Below are 27044 nucleotides of genomic sequence, written 5' to 3'. Positions count from 1 at the left end.
ACATAAATAATTTTTTTTTTTTTTTGTGTATTTTGGTGTTATTGATTTGAAGTATTAGATATATATATTGTGTTTGTGGTTTATATTCATGGGACTCATGATATAAATAACCTAAAAATATTTTCGAAAACGCTTGCACCACTTTTTATGCTCCCAATATTCCCAATTCGTGGGTCCATCATTATTCATACAATTGCATGATGGGGCATAAAAGTTTTAATAATGATTGACTGAGTTATAACACATATCATCTTCCAGTAACAAAAATCAGACTTTTATCCACAGCATGGCAATATGTATGTTTGCTTGAGATAAATTGAAGCTTTGTATGTTACGTTGTATGCTGCAGGTTGAGCTGGGAAATTGGCTAATAAATTTATCAGCTTCCTTTACTTCTTTCACGTCAATTTTTTTGACCATCTTACTCCAGTCACACTTCTTCATATTCTGAACCTTAACGGGTCTCTGAGATATGGGTTTAAGCAGATAGCCTGCTCGGCCTGGTGGGCTTGAGCAGCCATATTGGGGCAGTGGGCTTGGCTCATGTTTCAAGAGAAGTTAGACCTTGGGTCAAAAAGGAATTAGTGTACTTGCAGGTTGTTACGAGTACCAGATCTCTCTATCATGCTTTCCCCTCCAAATCTCCAATGCCTAATGCTCACCAACACTTGCTATAAATACCCCTCAATCCCATCAGGCCTTTCAGCAAGAAAAGAGTGTATAACCCAAATGTGAGAATTGGAGGAAATTAATCCCATCAATGTTTACTACAAAATTTGGGTTTAATTTCCTCCAATATCTTACCTTTGGTTTTTACTGAAGGCCCCTCATCAAGTTTCTAAAGTGGACAACTGCAAGTAAGAATTGGAGGAAACTAATCCCAAAAGCAAATATCAATTTTACCAATTTGGGTTTAGTTTCCTCCAATATCTTACTTCCAGTTTTCACTGGTTGTTGATCTACAATAGCAAAGAGACCCACATAACACAATAAGAGTATAAGACTATACTTTTTTCTTTCTTCCTTCTAAAGCGAAAGAACCATTGATGAATTGCAAAATTATCAATTATGACAGTCTCACATTACTCACATATTTGCTGCACTTCTTTCTTCTTGTTCTTTTTTCTTTCTTTGCAATTTTTCAAGTTTTTCCTTGGACATTGAGTGAGTACAATAACAATGAAATGGGAAAATTTTGTATTTAAGACACAACAGTGTAAATTTAACCCAAACTTTAGGGAATTTCTGCTTATTTTAGAGAGGTTTCATTTCAAATCTCCTTTCACATATTCTTGTTTTTGTTGAACTTTGCTTTTGCTAATCTTTTTGTTTTGGGTCTTTAAAGACTATCATGCCTCTAGCTATTCAGAGATTTGTTTTTGTTGAACTTTGCTTTTGCTAATCTTTTTGTTTGGGTCTTTAAAGACTATCATGGCTCTAGCTATTCAGAGATTTGTTCTGTCTCAGTAAGTGGATTGCCCATACAATTTTTATGTGGACGGAATTAAAAAAGAAGATGAAGTGAGTGGATAATTCATTGAGACATTGAAGATAAGCTGAAGCTATGCACTGGGAAATTAGAGAAAACTGATAAGAGGTAAAGGACTGGGAAATGAGAGCACTAGACCACACTGGGTTGGTTTGTCTGTAAATCTGGGTTCTGGGGGGTATTATTAATGCCAATGCTTCCACAAATTAGGCACTCTGATTTTATGCGTCGCGCTTCCAGCCCCAGGACAGTTCTGCCAAGTAGAGATATGCCAATAATAGGCTAATATCATTCCAGCAGCAGAGGATATGATCAAATAACATCATTTTTGAAAAGGAAAATTTGCAAACGAAGAATCTCGGGTCTCTTAAACATATTAAATTACTCAGAAGAGAATGGTCTCTGTGAACATTGTGAAGAACAAATATGACTTCCAGTGTTTGCACTTTGTAAGTGCTAGAATTGTGGAAGTGGCATTGACCTCATAATTCCATCAACCCATGCTACAGCTATCTTGTTGATAAAGACATTTATACTGGAATGTTAAGCCTTTAACTTATTCTGCAATTCATCAGTAGATTGACTATTTGAGGGTGCATGAAGATTGGATACTCTACAACCACTCGATTCTGCTTCTTCAACACTTGAAAATCTACCTCATTATTTCGAATCAATGACCCTCTTTGCAAAAGACGGTAAGCAGAACGCAGCTGAATGAATCTGAAGCATTTAAGTAAAGCACAAAATCAAGAGCAAGATCCATATATGGACAGACAGTATAAATACAGTGAAGTGAAACTAAATTGGAGAAGAATCACACCTCCGAGTTGTAAAATTTCAATGGCTGTTTTTCTTTGTTGTGACAGCAAGTAGCATCTATAGGATTCACTGGATGCTTGAAATCAACATGGGGTCCCTCAGTTGAGCAAAGCATAAAACCAATCACCCCACTGAAACAAAATAAAATACACTGTAAGGGTCGGAAAATGTTCACAACACCGATGTCATAACTGAGGCCGACTTATCCATGATTCAGACGAGGGGGAGCTCATAGCTCTTGTATTTACATTAGCTATTGTGGAGCAAAAAGAAATAAGAAATAAGTCAAGAAAACAAATAGAATTGATACAATCTGCAAGGCATTCAGGTCAAAGCATGAGAAGTGTTGAGACAACACTATCATGCAAAAGTATAACGGGCCTCCAAAATCATCCAAAGTTGTACACTAACTGAAAAATGAAAAAAAAACAAGCATGCTGAGAGAAGAAGACGACGAAATGTTCAAGAACATGCCTCGGGTATGTAGGGACCGTAGTCCACGCATAGTTCACAGAACCCTTGAAGACCTGGCGACAGTTGGCGACAATGTCCTCAATGATTTGCATGTGAAGCCATATACTTTCAGCCTGAGTACAGACAACACCTCCTGGACGAAGAGCCTTTGCCACAGACTCAAAGAAGGGCTTCTCAAACAGCTCTTGTGCAGGACCTGATCAAACATGGTGGCTGTGAATCCAGATGATAGTTCTTACTTCTTAGGATCCAACTTGAGACCGTAACATTCAAAAAAGATGTTATTACCAATTGGATCAGAAGAATCTACTATAATTGCATCATAAGTTTCTTCAGGAACAGCTTTCAGAAATGCAACCCCTGTGACATCAAGAGACACAAACGGAAATCAGATTAAATCGCAAAAGGAAAAAGAGGAGTAATAGCAGCAGCTGATCATACCATCACCAATATTAAGTGTTACACGAGGATCCTCATACCCAACTGCTATATGAGGAAAGAACTCTTTAGAAACCTAGGGAATGTAGACAAATCACTGATATTAGGAAATATAAGGTCCTTAAGGAAAAACTAATAAGGGTGCATAACAGCAAGTTATTGAACGAAGAAGCGAATTCATGTTTAAACGGAAAACAAACGTGCAGACTTTATGTTCAGTTTGAAAACTATAGACATTTCTATCCAATTAAATGGATTGAAGAGTCACGACTATCACTCACATCGACAACCATCTTATCAATTTCACAGATATCTATACGCTCAACAGAAGAATGGCGAGACACTTCACGCAAAACTCCACCATCTCCTCCGCCAATAACCAAAACCTGAAAGTGAAACAACACGAGTTTCAAGACAATATAGGGGGCATAAAATCTACATCATGAGCGACGAACAAATCATGCCAATTGAAATAGTTCCAGATTCCTTCAATCTCTACAAAAAAGGCTTCATGTCTAAAGTCTAAACAAGGGTTGCCGCATGTTTGCTTGCAGCTTTTCGAGATTCTCTCTTTTTTATTGCACCTTCTTTTTAGTCTCTCAATCTCTATCCCAATTGTAAAGACTCCAAAGTTGAGATGCTTAATCTCGAGTTGATGAAAGTTATCCTATTTAATTCAGTAATTCTGCACATTCCTCAGTCATTTACAATACTCCAAAGAAAGGGGAAAAGGAGGGGGAAAGGAGAATCATATATTTATGATCACAAGCAAACAAGCAAATAATTTCGTCCACAACAAAAATTACGTATTATCATAAACTGACAAGCACATTCCTTACTGATACGTAATGAAAAATCGAGTATTTTGAAGGTATTCTTGATATTCTAGATAGCAACGAATGACTCATTTCTGCAAAAACATTCTAATAGTTTTGTTAGTTGAGGAGCTGGTTTAAGTGGTCAAGTTTCTCGTCTTCCTGTTCCAAGGGCAGGGATTCCAAATCTTATCCCCATTAAACAACCAAAAGGGAAAAAAAAAATTAAGAGAAACAATATAAACCTTTTTTGGGTTTAGAATTGAGCAAAGCGGGAGATGCGTGATCATTTCTTGGTATGCACATTCATCCCTCTCTGTAAGCTGGATAACTCCATCCAAAACAAGAACCTTCCCGTATGTCGAAGACTGTAAAAAGATCCTACAATACATGAATTAGGATCTGATATTGATATTGGGTGAGCATCAAACAATAAACAACCCAAATTACTGATACCTGAAAAACCATGACATCTTGGTAATCAGACTTCCCTTGAAATAACATCTTCTCTACCTTCAAGGAATGTGCCTCCCCTACATAATTGGAAAAAAAAAAAAACCCTATCAAGATTTTAAAAAACCCATTATGTCTTACAAGATGATATTCTAAAAATTAAAAAGAGGATTCTAATAGCACATTCTAACCCATAATCAAATATTGATCGCAAATTGGGATCAAAAGGAAGCGTCTTCAGAACTCCCCAAATGAGTAAATCACATATGCTCATTTTGGGAACTCAGAAATCGCTTCCTTTCTCTTTAAGTTTCTTAGGCCTAAAGAAATTTTGAACATAAGAAAAACATACCAGGCCACATTGGGCTAATCTCGGAGAACCACCCAGGAATAACAGAGGACTCATAAATCGGCAGCTCCTTGTCGTCGTTATTGCCACCCTCAGTCTCCATGGACATGTAAGTAGCAGGGAACCCATGTTCTTCAACCGTAGCCAAAGCGCCACCTTCTTGAGCTGCCATAGTCACTATCTCCGCCACACACACGAACTCTCTCTGGCAGACCTATAAAAAGGCACTCTAGTCGACCGAAATTCGATGCCACACGATCTTGGTGTTTTGCTTTTTATAATAAAAAATGTGGACATCGAATAATGTGAAAATCAGACACTTTAAATTATGTGATATTCCAGAAGATTGCCCACTGATGAAAAATTATGGAGAATATTAGAAAATTTCTGTTGTAAGCATGATAGAATTTGAATGTGATGCTTAAAGTCTTCAAGATCAAACTTTTTTAATCAATGGTTATGAGTGGTTTTAGCATAATGGAATCAGATGCCCTCTACATCGTTTCATTCAACAAATTAAATGCTCCATAGCATTGACTGAATATTAACATCATTTGGGTATTCACATGCATTAGGAATAGTTGTTTTCTTTTCCTTTTTCTGAGGATTGGAGTATCATTGGACTGGACTGACGGTGCACGTAATGGAAAAGAAAGAGAAAGAAAGAAAGTAGTTGTACAAGCTAGCCGGGGTCTTTTTCTCTGTCTGGTAATCATTGTGATCGATGATGGGTTCATCACTCGTGGTCGTCGGCATGCAGGAGCACCAACTTTGGTTTTCTTTACATGGAAAACCACTTGAGTTCCTTCGTGTGAAAAGAATCATTAGGGCACTTTATATCCGCATCGCACTTTGTGTCATTTCATCGTGGAATCATAAAAATTCATATGTGATCTCATGCAATTTAAATTTTGCATCCATGAATAGTGTAAAAGTGAGGGTAATATAATTCATTTACTTCAATGGTGGATAAGAAATGAGAATGGAAAGTGATTTCTTTATATTTTTGAATTTTTTTTAATGTGAAATTTTTTCTTAACTATCAAACTTTATTTCCCTCCAAAATTTTCGATCTCCTCATTTGAGAGCTATATTTAGCACTTCATAATGAGAAATTGTATAATACAACCTCATATACCACTTGGGTTGGAGATGGTATAACCAGCAAGCCAACACCATTATTTGCAATAAAATGTCAAAATTGCTCTTATTGTTTTCTTAATTAAAATGAATTATTTTTAACAAAACGGAATGAACTCTCCAATCTCCATATGCAACAACTGGAAGAGGAGCCCATAAAATAGGGAGCCGTTATTTGCACACGAATTAGGACTCTCTACTCACACATTTTTTAACCATTTATGGTTACTAAATTATTCTTATATGAAATGGAAAATGTTAAACGTCCATAGAATATTTCTCCATAAATATCCATAGTCCAGGTGTAAGGACATGTCACTCTGCCAACTAGATATAATTTTTTTTTAAAAATAATTTATCTCTCACCCACTTTATTTTGAAATGACACAAATACCCATATCTTCACCCATCCTCTCATTCTCTCTCCACATCTCTCCTCTTCATTTCTCTCTCCACCCACCCTCTCCACATCTCTCCCTCCTCGATGGGGTTGTCTCTGACGCCGTCGCAGCTACTACTCGTGCAATTACTAACGCTACTAGTTAGAAGCATAGCACCAGCGTGTCAAAGCCCGAATATCGTGTGCTTTTCGTTCTCTATCATCTGGCTTCTCAGGTGCTTTTGGAAAACTCCTCCTAAGCTTCACTCTCTCTCAGATCTCTCTCTCTTTCTCTCACTTTTATTCGTTGAATCATAACAATAATGGCTTTCATGTTCTCGTCTTCTTATGTCAAAGATTCCTTAGCTCAAAAATGAGTTAATCGGATCAATTGTGCTTTCTTCTATTAGTTGTGACACGTTTTATCCAAGCTTGGGTTCAAATCAACAGAAAAGAGATCATGACATGGATCATGCTAAGTGGCTAAGTTTTGGGATGCTAAGTTGCAATTTTGGGTTCAAATAACGATAAAGAGATCATGACGTGGATCATGCTCCGTTTGTATAAGAGTTATTGACATGGATCTGTGTTGGGTTTTCATGTTTTATTTGTGTTTATCTTTGGTGGGCAAAATAATATAACAACAGACTTAAACAATGTAAGACATTTGTGTGTGACAAAACACAATGTAGTAAGAGGCTTAAAAAGTGTAATAAAGACTTAAACAATATAACAAGAAGTTGAGACAATGTAATAATAGGCTGAAACAATTTAATAAAGGTATGTTGAAATTGTGTATTTATGACTTCAAACAATGTAATTCTTGGAATTAGTGTACTGGTTGCTTTACAAGAAAATGGAATGACATCTTTAGTGTCTGCTATATTGTCTTTAAGTGGAAAATTTGGATTTATTAGCTATGGTAGGTACTTGACATGATTTGAGAACATCATAAGTTTCAGTTATTCTTGTTTGATTACTATAGTGGACTAGATAACTACGTAATAACATGTATAAGTGATAAAAATACTAGACGATTGTTCAATTTCTTTTCACACTATATTTGACATATTTTTTTTTATGATTATTGGCTATGAAAATTTGAACTTTGTTGATGATTTTCTTCAGTGTAACGTGTAGTTTTAAGACAATATAATGTGTAGTTATAAATTTATTCAGTGTAATTGTATTACAAATAATGTAATTACATATATATATTGCCAAGAGCATCAAAACATAAACGAAAATGTTTGTTTTGTAATTAAAAGTTATCAATATGATTACACATTGAAATAATGTAATTAAAAGTTATCCAGTGTAATTGGACTTACAAACAATGTAATTACATATATATTGCCAAGTGCATCAAAAGAGAAAACAAATTGGATTCACATTAATATTTGTATGTTTTGAAGTCAGTCTTTTTGATGATTCTATAGATTTTATATAATTTTGAGAAAATAATTTTTAATTATAACGTTAGAGCAATATATTGTGAACTGTGTAAGTATGATCACAATAATGTAATTGAAAATATCAATGTGTAATTACACATTAGAATAATGTCATTATTCACTTGTTTTGTAATTAAAAGTTATCAATGTAATTACGCATTGAAATAATGTAATTATTTACTTCGAATACAGATTTGAACATCGAGAGAAAGAGGAGAGCACCCCAACCAACTCTGAGGCAAAAACAACATAAGCATCTAAGACAAAAAAATCACAACATCAAAGACTCCAAACACCAAAGCCACAACATGAAAGACCCCCAAACAAACAAACCCACAACATGGAAGATATCCGAAACAAACAAACCCACAACATGGAAGATATCCGAAACAAACAAACCCACAACTAGCCAAGAAAGAACAACAACGACCCACCAACCCAAACAAACCAAGCTGTGAAGATATGACTGTCTCATTTTATACAGGTCCTAATTACATTGTTTTGGTTGATAATTGCACAATATATGACCTTGATTACATTGTTTAGAGTGATAATTACACAATATCTGACCTCCAATCTACACATCGATTTTCAAAATTTCAAAATCAAATCAAAACAAAACAAAATATGAAACTAATTAATAAAATTAGAAAAACCCCAAACCACCAAAGTCACAACATGGAAGCCTCAAATAAAAAAACTACAACATGGAATACCCCAAAATCGAACAAATCTCAAACTTCACATTAAATACCACTTTTACTTACAAAATCATTACATAAAACACAGATCCATGGATTTCATATCATCTATGGTCAGAAAGTGGTCAAATCCCCGCCGGAAATGGAATATTGGTTGACCGTCGCCGTCGAAAATGGGTATCAACTTCTCTCATTTTCTCTGAGCTTCTCGAATCTTCGACTTGTTTGAGATAATCTCTCTTCGTTCTCTCTAAGAGGAAGAGAGAGTGATGGAGAAAGTGAGATGGAGAAAGTGAGAGTGTTGGAAAGTGGAGAGGGTTGCACATCTTTTTTAGTCTAGGTTTTAATTTTTTGAAATTCAAAAAATTACCATGTCACTAGACTTATGTGTCATGCCACATGTGTTTATGTAAACTTAGAGATGTTTGGCTATGTACATTTATCACTACCGATATAAAATTACATTAAAACCTATTTACTTTTTGGAAAATGTCTCATATATGTGAGAGGGGAGCTTGCCCTTATAAAACGCACATCTCTTGGCTAACCAAATGACGTGGGGCATATAATTTGTAATACTCCCCGCCACTTGTGGGTTGGGTTATGCCAAACCGACAAGTGGACATGTGGAGGCCCGTCCAACAGGATCGAGACTATGCTCAGATACCATGTTATAAATCTCAGCCCACTCACACTAATAACATTGTCCGTTTTGAATTTATCAGCTTCATTTGACTTCTTTTAAATTTTCTTTCATAAATTCTAATATTTATCAAATTATAACGGGTATTGTTTTATAATGACATGGAGGATTCTAAATCATGGATCTACTGATGGATGAATAGGGAATTCTTCACCTTTTCTCAATAAGATTAAAATGCTTTCGTCCTAATATTAATTAGCACCTGACTCGAGAATGGGAGATAGCCTAGTTGGTCAGGTTGTCTGCCCAGGACCTTGAGGTCCAGGGTTCTATTCTTACCAGGGGGTTTGGGATTTGGGTAATTTTCCATCCGTTATGGTGGCCTTCACGTCCCTCAGGCATGGCTTAACGTGTGTGTGGCATGTGGGCCTTTCAAAAAAAAAAAAATCAGCACCTGACTCCATTTTGTTTGGATGGGTTTTGATATAGAATTTGAAAAGCTATTTTGGTGTAGTCTGAAATAGATTAATGTCTTAGAATATGATTTTGAATATTGTAAGATTTGAATATAGGTTACTTGATTTGGTGCTGTGGAAGCATTGACTACCATAGGGTTTCATATGTGAATAAAATCTTTTTTGATTCTTTAATTAGGTCATACAAAATCATAAATTTTGTAATGTGTTGTGTGGACAATAATTCTTGCAAGAATTAAAATTGCATAGAATATTGAAACAATTTTGATTTGATGTAAAATTGGGTTTGCATTGTATTGTTTTGACTTGCGTTTTTCATCCTCAGATTAATGTTTGGGAAAGACTTGATTTGATTTGAATTTGGATTTGATATGATATGATTTGGTTTTGATATCACTTTAACTTGAGTTGGATTAGATGTCGCTTTGGTTTGAGTAAGATTTGATCACTTTTTGAAGGTGTTGACTTGAACTTGATGTCGTTGTGGTTTTCTTGAATTAATTTATTTGGTGCTTTGAAGATGTTAACTTGATTCGGTGTCGTGGAAGCATTGACATGATTTGGGGTCTTGAAGGCGCGTAAACTTGATTTGGTGCCATGGAATACATAGGCACGATTGGCACTTGGAGAAAACGATTCTCATAGATATGGAATCCTGATTTCCAATAATACTAAGGTGGGAATATCGATTGGAGACTTCTCATTTAATTTGTAAGGCGACCAAGTTGATTTTAAGAAGTTGAATTTCTGCTTATTTATTTTGGGAGGCTGCAAAAGATTTCCAATTGATTGATTTAGAGCTGCGTAGACTTGACATGGGCAAATAGAAGAACTTGCTCAAAGAGTCTTCCTTCTAATACTCCTGTTGGCGCTCCTCCTCGGGGGAGCAGCGGTGGCGGCTCCTCTTCCTTAGCGGTGATGGTTCTTCCTTGGTAGATTCTTGTCGGCGTCTCTAAAAACGTGAGAGAAATTATATGTAATTCTTTACTCAAGAATTTAGAGCAAGCTTAATGAAAACAAGATTTTTAATTTATACGGAGAGGGTTGAGAGCATGCTAGAAAAAAAAATAGAGATAAATTTTATCTTTTGTATTTATATTTTTTTTGGAATCTTTATATTATTTGTTTTAAGATTTCTCTCTTGATGATACACTTCACTTAATTGGACCAAACTTATCAAAAATTTGGACCGAGTTCAATTTAAAACTCACAATCTCAATCCAATTAGGCCCAATCCACAATCCATTTAATTAATATTGGATCTATTTGCTGGTCCAATTTAATAAAAATAATCCATACATTGACGTTTCTTTTCCTTTTTTTTTTTTTGGTTGAATGCACCATAGAGGGTAGAGACTTTATCAAGATTAAGTCCTTAGAAGTTAGAAAACGACCACCTCTCTAATTGAATCAGTTTTACCTTTCAATACATCAAACGTATATGCATGAAAAAAACTGCACCACAGCAAATGAAAGTACTACACTACAGCTAATTGCCTAATTCAAATATTTCTTGAAAAACAAATTGCGTTTGTATTTTGATTGTTTTTACGTTTAATGATATAAATTTTTTTTGTCCAAAACAAAAAATCAAATTCAACATGAAAAATCTATGACAATCTGAACCTTTGAATATAAACTCAAAACCTTTCAATTTGATTTTTATTTCAAAAAAAATAATAATATATCAATCAATTAGTTAACACACCCTATTAAAAAAATAGGCCCAAAACTGTTCTACACATGGGCCACCCAAAATCTCCGTATGTTTGTTATATGTGAATAAGGGGAAGCCTAAACGGAAGTGATATAAATACCATCACTTTTCATCCCAACAAAATACCCGTTTATGCGGCATGTTTATCTCGACTGTTGAGTTAATAAGTGCTAAGCCCACCCCTTAACACTGTAAAACTGCAAGCACCTACATGAAGTAAATGATGTGATAATATTGGAATGCATTAAACTCAAATATGCAAACCTGGAACTCCTTGGCATTGAAATGTTGAAGAAAGAAATGAAAATGAGGGGGAAGAAGCTATGGGAAACCTTGGCCAAGATGATGAGAACAAAGACAGCAAAATTCTTAAGAGTACCGAGACATTTTGATGCAGTGGATATTACCTAAAGCCCAAGTTTTCCAACATTGATAGGCCCAAGTAACATGAAGGCCCAATTCCAATATCTGGTGTCGAATTGGTTAAAAGAAAGGGTAGGAGGTAGATTAGGTAGATTTTTGAATTTTGGTTAAAAGTTTAGGTTTTTAGTTTCTCTCTAGTTTGGACTCTTCAATCTCTTGCACAAGCATTCAAGTGAAGTTTGGGGGTTTGCCCCTTTGGTTTGTAATCTCTTCCTATCTTGATTTGTAATTACCCTTGTTTTGTATTTACATTTATTAGGAACCATGGATTTGTTGGTGTTTGTTGGAGATTAGATGCGTATATGAGTTTTAGTTTAAAGTTGATTTATTAGTTTGAATAATGGTGTTTGGGCGTGGAGATGTAGTGCAGGAACCTTGGGTTATCTTTCATTTGAGTGTAAATCTTGTTGTAAAGTTATTGTTGGTGCACATAAGCTGTTCGACAAATGTTCTGATTCACTAACGCTGCATCAGTTTGGTATCAGAGGGAGGGATGCGCACCTGGGATGCCCGTGCTCACTATCTGAGGGGCTGGAGTAGGCATGATAAGGGGGATTATGATCGACTAACTCGCCAAACCTATGGACATAATCACGTTCGTGACGAGAGTACGGAGTGGTACGAGTGACGCTACAACCAAATTTGGTACGATCTACCTCCTGCCGTGCGAGCTGAGCTATATGAACAACACTATGATCATCCTCAATCGGATCCCAAGCGGGTTGACCGGAATGAATGGCAAGATAACTGGTATGAAAGATCGTGCAAAACGGGCGTTAACAAGTATGCTTACGAGAGAGACACCCGGTTTGACTGGTGTCAAGATAGCACTGTGAAACTACATGATAGGCGTCGACTTCACGACGATATAGCAGAAGGGTACCATGATAGAAGTGATTGGCATGATCATCGTGATAATTGGCCTCTCAAGCAAAATCAATCTTGTGATGATAGAGCTGATTGTTGTGCTCTACTTTGTGAAGACAAAATTGACAAGAATGAACATTGGTCTGGTGGCAAGTCATTTGCTGTGAACCCTCAGATGGCGGAGCAAGATTCACTCAGTTTGCTAAAAGGGGCAGTCGAAAACCTCAAGAGAATGATGAGTCGACAATGGGATACAATGGAACAAAAGCTGGTTATGGTTGAGAAGGAATTAAATGTCAGAAGTTCCAATGTGCTCAAGGCTAAAGAGAAGTGGGGAACTCAGTAGGGTCATGTTGATCAACCTCTGATTGATTTAGCTATTTCTAAGGAAAATGAAGCTTCATTGATTGTTGAAGGGAGGGGTCCTGGTGAGCAGTCTAAAATGAAAGCTGACAACTGGAAGCTTAAAGTCCCAAACTCTATGAAGGAACGGCAATCAAAAAAAGAAAACCATGTTGGTGGGAAAATGAATCTCATGCAAAGGTTTGCATGCATCTCCAAAATAAATGAAGTTGTTTCACTTGTTGAGGAGGTTGGAGATGATAATGGTAAGGACAGGGCTAATGAGTACTCGAACAAGCCTCTGGTGGATCATTTTTCTAAGGGAAATTTAGATAAAATTGGTTGTCATGATGTGGACAGGAATAAAGAGAAGGTGATGGGTTGTGCTGATGTGTTAGCACCTCAGTGTGAGCAAGGAAAGATAGGTACGAAGACAATCAATGTCCTTTGTCTCAAGATCAACTATCAACCATACATGATGTTCAAATACCCAAGTGTAGGCTGGACAAGTTTCAATAGCCTTCTTTGTACTAATGAAGTCAATATTCCCAAGTCAAATCTCTGGTGCTCTCCTTCTTACACATATCCAAGGAATGCGAAAGGGAACGTGCTGGTTACTAGTGGGAAGCGTGGCCAAGAGTTTGGGTTGCTGGAAATGTCAATATTTGCAAACAAGTTTTGTTGCGAGAGACTAAAGGATGCATATGAGTGGAAACTTGCTTCGTTAGTTCTCTCTAGAGATGATGTTGTTGATAACATGGAATATGCTATTGCAGATAGTGCTTCTGTCCTTGCTGCATCATTCTTTGATATTGTCTTGCATGAATGGCCTAATTGTTTGAATAATGGTCCAATGGTGGTGTTTGGTGTCCAAGGTTCTTGTCAAGCCCTTATGGGTATGATTCCTCTATCTCTAAAGTTAACCATTCCAAGAAGGCCACAATGGGATCCCGGTGGAGCTAGCTGTCTATCCTAATTCGACGGAGTCGAATTCAATGGAGAGAGAGGAAATGACGTAGTGGATATTACCTAAAACCCAAGTTTTCCAACATTGATAGGCCCAATTCCAATATTTGGTGTCGAATTGGTTAAAAGAAAGGGTACGAGGTAGATTAGGCAGATTTTTGGATTTTGGTTAAAAGTTTAGGTTTTTAGTTTCTTTCTAGTTTGGACTCTGTCAAAAATAAGGCTTCTCTTACTTTCTGTCGAAGCAAGAGAATCACACACATAAACAGGACTAAGAAGACTCTAAGAAGTATCAAAGAGCTGCTTGTGTTTAGCACTCTATTACACCATACGTTAACACATTACAGAGAATACAAGGCTATTATGCCTTTACAGAAGGTTCCAGATCCTTTGATTACAGCCACACAAACATAATAAATCCTGGTCAATGTTACACAGTAAACTTGACCAAGATCAAACATAGAATAAGACAAACACAGTAGTACAACATACAACTAAAACCATGCAACATATAAAAACTAGTAAACATGTTACAGGAAGGGTCCTTACACAACCTAACACTCCTTCTTAAGACTCTTCCTGATAACTCCCATTCTAGTTCTCAAAAACTGAAACTGAGCTTTTGGCAAAGGCTTTGTCAATATATCTGCAAGTTGATCTTCTGACCTGCAAAAAATCAGTTTGATTTCCCCATTCTTCTCAGCCGCTTTAATAGCATGAAACTTCACATTCATATGCTTAGTTCTTCCATGTTGTACAGGATTTTCAGTGACTGCAATTGCTGATTTATTGTCACAATAAATGATAGTAGCTTCATCTTGCTCCTGCCCTACATCGACCAACAACTTTCTCAACCATAGAGCCTGATTAGAGGCTGCAGCTGCTGAAACTAACTCTGCTTCAGCTGTGGATTGTGCAGTAACACTTTGCTTCTTTGAGTTCCAAGAGAACACTCCAGAACCAAAAGAAAATACATACCCTGAGGTGCTCTTGAAATCATCCACATTTCCTGCCCAATCACTATCAGCATAGCCTTCAAGTGCACTTCCTTCATTTTTCCTGTACCAAACTCCATAATCCAGTGTTCCTTTTAGATACCTAAGTACCCTTTTGGCTGCACCAAGATGCTTCTTACTGGGAGCCTTCATGAACCTGGATAAAAGACTTGCACTGTACATCAAGTCAGGCCTAGAAGCTGTTAAATATAACAAACTCCCTATCAAGCTTCTATAATTTGAGGCATCAGTAGGTTCTGCCCCATCTTCCAATGACAACTTCACTCTTATTGCCAAAGGAGTAGCTACACCCTTGCAACTATCCAGATTAAATCTTTTAAGAACATCCAGAGCATACTTTCTCTGTGAGAGAAATATCCCTGCACCACTTTGACAGATTTCCATCCCCAAGACATATGACATTTCTCCTAAATCTGACATTTCAAATTCTTTCTTCATTTCAGCTTTGAACTTCTGCACAGCTGCTGGACAACTTCCAGTAATGAAAAAATCATCAACACAAAGAGAGACAATCAATCTTTGCTCTTCATCTCTAGTATATAGAGTAGGTTCATTACTACTCCTCCTGAAACCATGCATCAGTAAATAGTCATCAACTCTACTATACCAGGCTCTAGGAGCCTGCTTCAAACCATAAAGAGCTTTGCTCAACTTGTACACAAACTCCTCCTTACCAGGAACTACAAAGCCTTGAGGCTGGTCTACATAGATTTCTTCTTCAAGAAAGCCATTCAAAAAGGCTGACTTGACATCCAAATGGTAAATCTTCCATCCTTCTCTTGCTGCTAAAGCAATCAACATTCTGATCGTGTCATGCCTTGCAACTGGAGAAAATGTATCACCAAAGTCAGTTCCAGGTAGTTGGGCATAACCCTTCACAACCAATCTAGCCTTGAACTTGTTTACTAAACCATCTGAATTGAACTTGGTTCTGTAAACCCACTTCACTCCAATCACATTTTTATTTTCAGGCTTAGAAGTAAGCTGCCATGTTGAGTTCTTGTTAATCACATCAATTTCTTCTTTCATTGCCAATTGCCATTCCTCAAACTTGCAAGCTTCTTCAAAGCAGGTTGGCTCTGTCATAGCCAGATTACAACTTTCATAAACTTCAGTTAAAGACTTGGTTTTTCTCACATCAAACTCATCTGTTGTGTCAACTACAGCTGGGACAACTTTATCAGCAGAGCTAGTTTTTGAACTGGTTGCTGATTGAGACTGCTCAGGCCTCTCAATTTGACTACTGTCCCAATTCCAGTAGGCTCCTTCATCCACCACGATGTCTCTACTCACCATGATTTTTCCAGATTGAAGATTGTACACCCTGTAGCCCTTAGTCTGTGCTGAATATCCCAAAAAAATTCCCATCTTAGCTTTTTCATCCAACTTTCCTCTCTTCACAGCAGGGACATGAGTGTAGCATATTGAACCAAAGACCTTTTGGTGTTTTACAGAAGGCTTAGAGCCAAGCCAAGCTTCAATAGGAGTCATCCCTTCAACAGATTTTGTAGGCAATCTGTTAAGAAGATAAACTGCAGTATAGACTGCTTCAGCCCAGAAGGTCTTTGGTAACTTCTTCTCCATGATCATACATCTAGCCATCTCCATTACTGTCCTATTCTTTCTTTCAGACACTCCATTCTGCTCAGGAGAGTAACTAATTGTCAGCTGATGTGAAATACTAGCTTCTTCACAGAATTGATTGAAATTTGAGGAGGTATACTCCTTGCCATTATCAGACCTAATGGTCTTAATCTTCTTTCCACTCTGAGCATCAACCATAGCTTTAAATTTCTTGAACACGGTAAAGACTTGAGATTTACTGCTCAAGAAATATACCCATGCCATTCTAGTAAAATCATCAATAAACAATATGAAATACCTGTTCTGACTCAGGGAATCTATGCTCATAGGTCCACAAACATCAGTGTGAATGAGTTCAAGCTTTTCACTTGCCCTCCAGGAAGATGTTGTGGGAAATGACTTTCTGTGGAGTTTACCCAATTGACATGCTTCACAAAGAGATTGACATTCATCTACTTCAGTCAAGTCCCTAACAAAATCTTTCTCCTTTGCCAACTTCAATCCCTTAAGATTAAAGTGACCATACCTTTTATGCCACAACAAGGTATCATCAACTCTAGCTGAATAGGTGGACTGAACAACAAATCCACACTCCAATGGAAAACTATTACCAGTCATCTGAACCTTGGCAATTTCAGTTCCAACAGAATTCAGAATTGTACAGCAATAGTCTTTAAACAACAAGGAATATCCCTTCTTCACCATTTGTGGAACACTCAATAAATTTTTATTTAAATTTGGAATATAAAGTACATCAATGATATGCTTTATACCTTTCTTAGTGCTCACAGCAACAACTCCTTTACCCTCAGCTTCAACTACCTCTCCATTCCCAAGCTTCACTTTAGTTTTCACTGATTTGTCCAGTGAGGAGAACAATGCAATATCCTTAGCCATATGACTTGTGCAACCACTATCAATTAGCCAAACATTAGATGCATAATTTTGAGTAGAATGTTGAGCCATAAAGAGGTGATCATCATGTTGTTCATTAGTGCAATTAGCTTGCTGAGTAGTCTGCTTACCAGAGCCTTGTTGCTTCTGTTTACAGAACTTCTCTATATGTCCCACCTTCTTGCAATGCCAACATTGAACCGGAGATTTCCCTTTATATCTACAATCTTTCTCAGCATGATTTGTTCTGTTACAAACTCCACAAGGAGGAAATCTTCCCTTCTTTGAAGTCTGATCAGAATTATCAACACACTTGCCCTTGCTTGCCTTGTCATGAGCTGGTTTCTTCCCTTGCTTTCCTCCTTTATGCTTGGCCTGAAAAGCCCCTTCAGTTACATCATCATTCCTCATGGAAGCTCTCTGCTCCTGTGCCTGCAACTTACTACACAGTTCAGAGACAGTGAGCTTGCTAAGGTCACAAGATTCCTCAATTGCAGAAACCTTGGCTTCAAACTTTTCTGGCAAGCTTATTAGCATCTTTTCAACTACTTTCTGATCTGAAATTGATTCTCCATACAACCTCATTTTGTTAACCAACCTAACTAATTTATCTGAATAATCTTTGACAGAGTCCCCATCTTTCATTCTTTGCAACTCAAACTCCCTTTTAAGGGTTAGTAGTTTAACAGATCTCACTCTTTCACTGCCCTGATATTCTTCTCTAAGCTTTTCCCATGCCTCCTTAGCAGTTTTTAAACCAACTACTCTGGAGAAAATTACCTCAGAAATGGCTCCATGAATGAAAGACAAAGCCTTGAAATTTCTTGTTTGAGCTTCCTTACGCTGCTTGATCTGATTTACAGTAGCATTGTCTGTGAGTTCTGTAGGCGTATAACCATGTTCAACTGCACTCCATAAATCATGAGCTTGCAGAAGAGCCTCCATCTTCACAGACCAGAAATCGTAGCCTTCCCCTGAGAGGACAGGAGGTGAAGGTAAACCACTGCTACTCGTAGCCATCTGTAGTTCTTCTTCTCCACAGGTCCTGTAAGAACACTATATTGCTTCGATACCAATGTCAAAAATAAGGCTTCTCTTACTTTCTGTCGAAGCAAGAGAATCACACACATAAACAGGACTAAGAAGACTCTAAGAAGTATCAAAGAGCTGCTTGTGTTTAGCACTCTATTACACCATACGTTAACACATTACAGAGAATACAAGGCTATTATGCCTTTACAGAAGGTTCCAGATCCTTTGATTACAGCCACACAAACATAATAAATCCTGGTCAATGTTACACAGTAAACTTGACCAAGATCAAACATAGAATAAGACAAACACAGTAGTACAACATACAACTAAAACCATGCAACATATAAAAACTAGTAAACATGTTACAGGAAGGGTCCTTACACAACCTAACAGACTCTTCAATCTCTTGCACAAGCGTTCAAGTGAAGTTTGGGGGTTTACCCCGTTGGTTTGTAATCTCTTCCTATCTTAATTTGTAATCACCCATTTTGTATTTACATATATTAGGAACCATGGATTTGTTGGTGTTTGCTGGAAATTAGATGCGTATATGAGTTTCAGTTTAAAGTTGATTTATTAGTTTGAATAATGGTGTTTGGGAGTGGCGATGTAGTGCAGGACCCTTGGGTTATCTTTCATTTGAGTGTAAATCTTGCTGTAAAGTTATTGTTGGTGCACATAAGGTGTTCAACAAATGTTCTGACTCACTAACGCTGCATCACATTTCATAGCCAGGAAGTCTTTAGCACAATTGAAGGTAAAACTGATGAAGCTGAGACCCTGTTAATCATTGGCAATCAGGAACCAGAGAAATAGGAATCTGATAACATCGAACCTTGCTCTGCCAAAATTGGTGTCCAAATCGATAATGAGACCGAATGAAGCAGCATCTAAAGATGACCCAGATGTTGTTGACACAAATGTAGCAGCAGATGACTCTCCATCTGCAAAAAAAGGCGAAGATTTCAAAAAAGGGAACAACCTCAATGGTAAGGGGAATCAAGACAAGGGCAAGAGTAACAAAAGAGAACCCTGAAGAACAATGACTATGAGGAGAACAAGTAAACAACAAGTGACTGAAGAAGAAGAAATTCATCAACGTACGTGGAAGAATACGAGGTTGTTTATTAGAAAGAAGAAAAAATGAGAGTGATCAAATGGAAAACAGGAACATACAAGTTTATCACTGCTAAGGACAGCATCAAAATCCAAGAGATTGGAGCAATTGGAAAAAAAAAAAGAGTAATCTTATTCTCTTATTCATATATCCAAACTTCATAAATACATTTTAGATTATCTTATAATTACATTGATATGATAAAATATTGTAATTAAAAATACGTGAAAGTTGTCTTAAATTCTTATAAATTAGTATATCACAATGTGATAGAGAATTGTACCCTTATTACATTGTTATTAATAGCGATAGAATATATATTTAACATGTTATGCCATGCTGTGACAGCTTAATGGTTTGGTCACAGAACAATTTCGTATATTACAGTAATCTGATCTCGTTGATAAACACTGGTACGGCATCAAACAATGTGAGTAAATACAAAATAATATGGTATCAATGTAACATTATCCAGTTCTCGTGGATAGATCGAACCCGTACGACTTTGTTTCTCCCTAACTAGCAAGTGGGCCAAGACTTAACTCACTTAACTAAGGAAAATGCCTAATTGATATGTTAAGAGTAAGTTTGTCTTATAAAGAAACAAGTGTCCCCCATTTTTTTCAATGTGGGACTTCTAACACTCCCCCATACTTGTAGGCTCGGTTATGAAAGATCAACAAGTGGACTAGATGGGTTAGGGTCCATATGTGGTACCCTTCACCATGTGGGTGGTCCATATCCGAAAAGCCCACAGGTGACCCAAACGTCATCGGGTGGAGGTCTTAAGGATCGAGCAACTACTTCGATACAATGTTATAAATCTACACTCCCATTCATATCAACTATATTGTCCGATTTGGGTTGTCGAATTCTCATGAATGTATCATGCCCGTACGACTTTGTTTTTCTCTAGCTAGCAAGTGGGCCAAGACCCAACTCACTTAACTAAGGAAAATGTTTAGTTGATATATTAGGAATGAATTTGTCTTATAGGAAACAAATGTTCCTCATCTTTTCTAATGTGGGACTTCAAACAGATACCTTCCGAGTTACGACAATGCCCGAAGACTTCCTCTCTTCTCATGTCATCTGTTAATGTGAACTTTTTTTCCTTCTTTGAAATGAGAGGCCATAAAGTAAAATGTATGGATTTTGAGTCTAATTTTAAATTGAATGACTATTTATAAAAATTAGATTCTATGCAAATTAAACATCTTCAACATCTTCTATAGCATTAAATTGTAGACTAATATCCATTATTTGTATAACAATGTACTTATTAAGTAGCATGCTGTTCGGTTGGCCAAGGATATGGGTTTCAGGAAAATAATTTTAAAGGGTGATTCTTCTATTATTATAGCTACCATAAATAATAATAAAAATGTTCTTATCTGCTTGGTACCTAGTGATTTTAGAGATTTGTCGATTGCTGAAATTGTTCTCAACCTTGTCAGTACTCCATGTTCGGAGAGGTGCCAATAGAGTTGCACTTGGTTTGGCGAAATTGTCATTGCAGGAGATAGAGTTTCGAGTCTGGATAGAGGAGACTCCGATACAAATCCTATCGTTGTTGGAGTCTGATCGTTTGTCCCTCGATGGAGATCTTTTGAGCTTGTCTGAGCGACAATGACCTATGGTCTGACTGTTTCGTGTTATGTATTGGGTTTCTGCTTCCATTATATTCATCTAGAGATGTATTCCACGTTCATGGTGACTCGAGTTTGCCTTTTAAGGCATCTTGCTTTTCTACACCTTCATATAGTACTTGAAATATATTGCAAGTCTTTACATTTTCAAAATATATTTGGTAAAAGAAAATAATATACATATGTATAAAGATTGAAAACATAAAATTCTTTATAAATTAATAAATATTAATTTTTTGATAAATAATATTTATTCATTTATTGATAATTAAATATTATCTTTTAAAATAATAATTTTTCTTAGTCCCAATAGTATTATATTAAAGGAGTTTTACTGCATATATAAATGATATTTAATTTTATCTCCCACACCAAAAAAAAAAAAAAAAGAGTCTAGTGATGAAACATCAAAACGACCTTACAAACTTGTAAACCTAAGAGTGTGTTTGGAAATACTTTTGTAAATTCGTTTTTAAAATCGATTTTGAGTTTAGTTTTTTGAAAGAGTTTTAAGAAATAGAAAACTGTAAAAAAATTCATTTGGTTCGTGTTTTTCGAAAAAAAATTTTGGAAACAGAAAACACGAAAATCTGTTTGGAATATGCTATTTCTGAAAAATTAAAGCAGAAAATTCGTTTGGATAGATGCATATTGTTAAAACAGGGAATACTAATATATACTACACTCATTTAAAAAAACAAAATTGACTATAGATTACATTGCTTTATTCATCATTTGATGTATTACAATGATCGATCCACAATATATTAGATATGTGTTCACGATATTGGGACATGATAGCAGCTCCTTGATCATTCGCAATATTGTTGCTCGAGCTTGCACCGCTTGAGCTTGCCCCTGTTGAAGTTGACGATTGCATATATGAAGGATCCATATTTTCCCATGTATTAAACAAATGATCTTGTTGTGTCCGTTGACGACGGAAATTATGAATTGCACAGCAAGCAACTACTATAAGTCTTTGTCGAGTTGGCGGGTAGGGGGGCATCAATTTCAATATTGGGAAGCGTGCCTTTAAAACTCCAAAACATCTTTCAATCACCATCCTCATTGACGAGTGCCGATAGTTGAACAACTCTTTGCGTGTACGTGGTCCCCTACCTCGACCATGGTACTCACTTATATGATATCGACCTCCTCTAAAAGGCGGTAAATATCCGACAATGCAAGGGTATCCGGAATCAACAAGATAATATTGGTCTGCATGTCATTTTTTGCATCATTAGACATCTAAATATATAATTAAATAAATGTAACGGAAATATGGTTAGAATTTATGTTTGTACTTCCAACAGGATGTGGGAAATGATTCTCCGGTCTTGATATTGCATCTAGAAATACCCTTGAGTCATTTGCAGTGCCTTCCCAGCCCGTATAAACGAATGTGAACATCATATTAAAATCACAGGCACACATTACATTCGATGTTACAATTGATTTCCTTCCTCTACAAGCAGTTAATTTTTCAGCGGGAGCCCATGCACTTATATGTGTACCATCAATGGCTCCAATGCAACTCTGTAAACAAGAGTTTTAAATAAGTATACTAAACATATTAATGCATACTAAATAATGTTTGGGGTTTACCTCGAACCACGGATAATATTTTGAATTTTGCTTGTATTGGTCTGGTAGTTCAGTTGACCCTTGTTTTATGAGGTCCTTACCGTATCTACATACGGCCTTTAAAGTCTTCCGAAAATGACGTGAAATAGTCTCCGTTGAATGTTGGAATCTATCACTCGCAACTCGATGACGAATATTGTGCCCAATTATGTATAGGAATATGACCACATTTTCTTCGAGATACACAGTCCTCGAGTCGTCCAAAAGATTACGTGATCTTCGCTCCTCACATAATTGAATGAAAGAAACCTTATTCAATCGAAATAGTTCGAAGCACACAGTAGATGATCCATTTAGGAGTTCAAATACATACTCACGACCACGTAATGATGAAGTCCGCATAGGATTTCTACTAACACGTTGCTCCTCTTCCTCAGCAATATCAAGTAGAATAAGTACAGAAAGAAGATCCTCGGCATCCGAGTCGCTTGATGAAGTGTGATAGTCGACCATTATTTTCCTAGCAACTAAATGAGAGAACTCAAGCTTCTACTTCATACACTGCATATCGATGAACTTATAAACACAGAACACCAAGTTAAGTTAAGAGTAGTTGTTGCCGTTTATTCATTATTTTCTTAACTTGTATAGTCTTATCAAGTTGAAAGAAAGCAATAAAAAACAAAGATGTACATCACTCTTTCAATAAAAGGAAATAAAGACTAGTACAATTATTTACATGTGCTAAGCATGCACCTACTTGAGCATAGAGAGATACTTGTTCTTGAATGTGACAGCTCCAAAGAAGCTAATAGTGAGCTAATATTATTGTTTCCATGCTGTGTAATAGTGAGCTGATATTATTGTTTCCATGCTGTGTAATAGTGAGCTGATATTATTATTTCCCTGCTCAATCGACAATAACACAACTCAGTACTTTTAGTACAAGCATCTCATACAAGCACAAGCAAGCAAATTAAAACAAATGACAATCCCAGATTATCAGTGGCAACATCTTACTACAATTCAACATTAGAACCTCCACACAAAGAAATAAATATATCATTCAGAAACAAATAACAACAAACCACACACAAATGATTCCTTTTAAGCAGCTCACAACACTTCATGACCCCTATAAGCTCATAAGCCACCCTTCCCTCATCTCATCTGACATCTCAATAAACATTTTCCTCCAATCAGCATCTTTGAACATAGACAGGGCCTTCACACGAACCTCCACAAGAAATTGTATGCCATTAAGAATGCGCATACAACAAGCTAATGAATCATCGGTAGCTGGACTAGTCGCTTCACAACTTATGGTCCTCAACCTTTCAGCCTTTGCATTCTGAACATTAACAAATGCGTTGAGCGCCTCACTAACGTTACTCAACTTTGATTCCTTCCTCGAACCTTTAGTAGGCAGCATTGACAGTCTCTTCCCACTACGAGTCTTGGGCTCCAATTTTCCAGCTTCGAATAACTCATCATCATCTTCAACATCGATATTGATGTGCACCCCTGAATGCCTGAATTGAGTTTCTAGCTCTTTTTCCTCGTCAGTGTTTGGAGGACTCACAGTGGAAGCGTGATACAACACACCAGTTGCTGTTGCAGTATTAAAGAGAAGGCCAAGACTATTATAGTTCTCACAACCTTTTTTCTTGAATTGTCCAGCTCCTGGATGTGCCTGCAATTGCAATTGCAAATGCATGAATATAATTTTTATATCATTCAGGGATCAAACTAGAAATTGCAAAAGGCTATTATAATTATTCATTCAGATATCAAGAGTTGGTATTTGTCAAAAGACTAATATATAGTAAAATCGTAATAATAAAGCAATGGGAATACATCAGAGAACACACCATAAAAGTCCAAAAATATTAATATGATATAGTCACTAGCAGGATCTTTAATGTCAGAGTCTCTATCTTAGCAAGTAAGTCCATAGAATTGAATTTACACACCTAGGGACCTGAACAAGGTAGATAATCCAATCATCAGTATTAAGGTTTTACCATATTTAAGTCATCACAAATCCTCAATAATTAGTGGCAAACCAAGCATTCGCTGTGCAGCATCACTTATGTTCTATATTTCACTATAACATCTGATAGCTTTTTTTATGAATAAGGAATATTCTATTATTAAAGTCGCCAGGCAGGTGCAACCCAGATAAGAGAATTACAAATTAGCCAGACTGATGGAGTACAGAAACCAAAAGTGAGCCAAGTGTCTATGAAAAGATCAACAGGGGTTTCAAAAGTTTTCTTGTGTCTTTCTAACCAAACCTTAACTCTGTAGTGTATGGTACAAGCCAAAAGCTATGCAAACTATGATCTGAACAAGATCTACAGGACTTAAGGCTTTGAACCAAGTATCTTTTGGGTCCAATAATATCTACAGCCATTGGTTTCCTAAGAGCCCAAGACTACATCAGATTTGTCAGTAACTCAGAATAAACTTTTGACAGATGCATATACAGTGGATAAGACAGATACATATACAAGTGGATATGACAGATGCATATACAACTCCATTAAGTATCTGCAAAGAAATTAATAATATGTTCCCTAAACCCATAAAACAGATAAAATAAAGTTGCAAATAAAGTAACCATGTTGTGAAAAAATGAAGTGGCAAAGAAACATAGACTAACGAAAGCATGATACATATTTTACCTTCACATAGTTTTCCCATACTTCTTCCGCAGCCGTAACCGTATTGGTATCTGGATTCCATCCAAACCCAGTATGGTTGAGCAGATCCGAAAAAGCACGGTGCTTCATCTTCAACCGTTCAGTGTGTAGGTCCTGCCAGTCTTTGTATTAATTTCCACCAGTATTGCGTTCCAAATCTTGTTATGGAAGACCCCATTCTTCATGTTCCCTCTACTAGCTTGCTCAACCATAATATCAATAAATAACTTCTCTAAGACAGTGTTCCACAAAGAATTTTCATCTGCATTCTTATGCGATGACTTCATATCAATAATAGTATCTGCATATGTAAGAGTTCAGTTTAACACCACGAATTTACTGAATTAACTAATCACTCACAAACATTAATGCCTAATGGTGTGAAGCAAAACCAACCAATCAAACCACTTATATACAGGTTGCTATATGGAAATATTATTAAGCAATGTTATTCAGCTATAGACCAATTAAAATATAATAACAGCTAAAAACTCCAAACAAGTATCAGAGTGACCTCATATGGTTTCTGCTTAAGACGTGAGCAAGTTTGAGTAGCATTTTCCAACTATGAAAGTAAAACGATTTTACCTTTTGGGAACCAAAAAAATGCAGATGCAAGGAAATCCGCTAGACCAATAAAGAAAGTTTAGAGAAACCTTTATATGCTTTGCAGGCAGCTATATCTTGCAAATTTAAGCAGAATGACATCACAACAAAGAAAAAAACACATATATGAATATATTCTTGCATGTTTACGAAAAAGGCACAACATTCTTATAAAAACGTTAAAAACTTGAAATTACAAAAACAAAATGAAAAAAAAAATGAGACATACATGTGGCTTGTGAGACGAATCATAGATGTATAAAAAATGGAGGAACGAAGAAGAAGAGATGCAAGATTCATACCTGAATTGTGATGGCTCTGGTAAGGGGAGAGGCACTTTTCCCTTTTCCCGTGCGTCTAGGGTTAGAGAGAGAACAGAGAGGATCGTTGAATGAGCAGACGCACTCGACTTGACAGAAAGTTTATCCCATCTACGGTTCGGATTAGCGATTATGGTCCGACGATCCTTTTCAACGGCCACTTTTCTCTCGGTGACATCGTGGAACCTATACCAAAAGGAGAAGAAGAAGCAGATCGATGGATCTAAAAAAATGACCAAAGCGGATGGTATGTGGGAGGCAGCTCAGAAAAGGAACCAAGTGGATTTGAGTTTCTCAAATCAAAGATGTTCGGCGATGAAAGATTTCATACCTGAATTGTGAGCTCTGGTAAAAGGAGAGCCAATTCTCGTGTGACGGGAGAGCTCTGCTAAGGGGAGAGACAATTCTTGTGACGGCTAGGGTTAGAGTGAGAGGAGAGAGAAGCAGTGAATGGAGATGCACGCGACTTACGGAAAATTCTATCCGTCAGTTTCCAAAATAATTTCGCGTGTTTTTGTTGGAAATTGGTCAAAACTGTTTTTTTTTTGTTTTCATTTTCTAGTTTTTGAAAACCAAATATGAATTA

At 36.7% G+C, this 27044-nt stretch overlaps 4 protein-coding genes across 4 annotated transcripts; 1 reads left to right on the top strand and 3 right to left on the bottom strand.

The window, feature by feature from the left end:
• Nucleotides 1-1830: 1830 nt before the first annotated feature.
• LOC119999707 (spermidine synthase 1-like) lies at nucleotides 1831-5095 on the bottom strand. The gene is made up of 9 exons (XM_038847420.1): nucleotides 4841-5095; nucleotides 4492-4568; nucleotides 4281-4403; nucleotides 3502-3606; nucleotides 3224-3296; nucleotides 3071-3142; nucleotides 2783-2978; nucleotides 2310-2439; nucleotides 1831-2209 (listed from the first exon to the last, which is right to left on the bottom strand). The coding sequence occupies exons 1-9, from the start codon at nucleotides 5007-5009 to the stop codon at nucleotides 2150-2152; spliced, it is 1005 nt and encodes a 334-aa protein (XP_038703348.1). The 5' UTR covers nucleotides 5010-5095; the 3' UTR covers nucleotides 1831-2149.
• Nucleotides 5096-11720: 6625 nt separating this feature from the next.
• LOC119999410 lies at nucleotides 11721-14132 on the top strand. Its single transcript, XM_038846962.1, has 2 exons — nucleotides 11721-11968; nucleotides 12256-14132. Exon 2 carries the CDS (start codon nucleotides 13080-13082, stop codon nucleotides 13953-13955), a length of 876 nt encoding a protein of 291 aa, XP_038702890.1. The 5' UTR covers nucleotides 11721-11968; nucleotides 12256-13079; the 3' UTR covers nucleotides 13956-14132.
• A 7832-nt stretch (nucleotides 14133-21964) lies between these two features.
• Nucleotides 21965-23340, bottom strand: LOC120000643. Its single transcript, XM_038848767.1, has 3 exons — nucleotides 22849-23340; nucleotides 22548-22779; nucleotides 21965-22461 (listed from the first exon to the last, which is right to left on the bottom strand). The coding sequence occupies exons 1-3, from the start codon at nucleotides 23338-23340 to the stop codon at nucleotides 21965-21967; spliced, it is 1221 nt and encodes a 406-aa protein (XP_038704695.1).
• A 473-nt stretch (nucleotides 23341-23813) lies between these two features.
• LOC119999277 (uncharacterized protein At2g29880-like) lies at nucleotides 23814-25627 on the bottom strand. Its single transcript, XM_038846757.1, has 2 exons — nucleotides 25515-25627; nucleotides 23814-24520 (listed from the first exon to the last, which is right to left on the bottom strand). Exons 1-2 carry the CDS (start codon nucleotides 25620-25622, stop codon nucleotides 23963-23965), a joined length of 666 nt encoding a protein of 221 aa, XP_038702685.1. The 5' UTR covers nucleotides 25623-25627; the 3' UTR covers nucleotides 23814-23962.
• Nucleotides 25628-27044: the final 1417 nt, after the last annotated feature.

The sequence above is a fragment of the Tripterygium wilfordii genome, chromosome 6 (genome assembly GCF_013401445.1).
Source record: "Tripterygium wilfordii isolate XIE 37 chromosome 6, ASM1340144v1, whole genome shotgun sequence".
Lineage (NCBI taxonomy): Eukaryota > Viridiplantae > Streptophyta > Magnoliopsida > Celastrales > Celastraceae > Tripterygium > Tripterygium wilfordii.
This window is presented reverse-complemented; position numbering and strand designations above follow the sequence as displayed.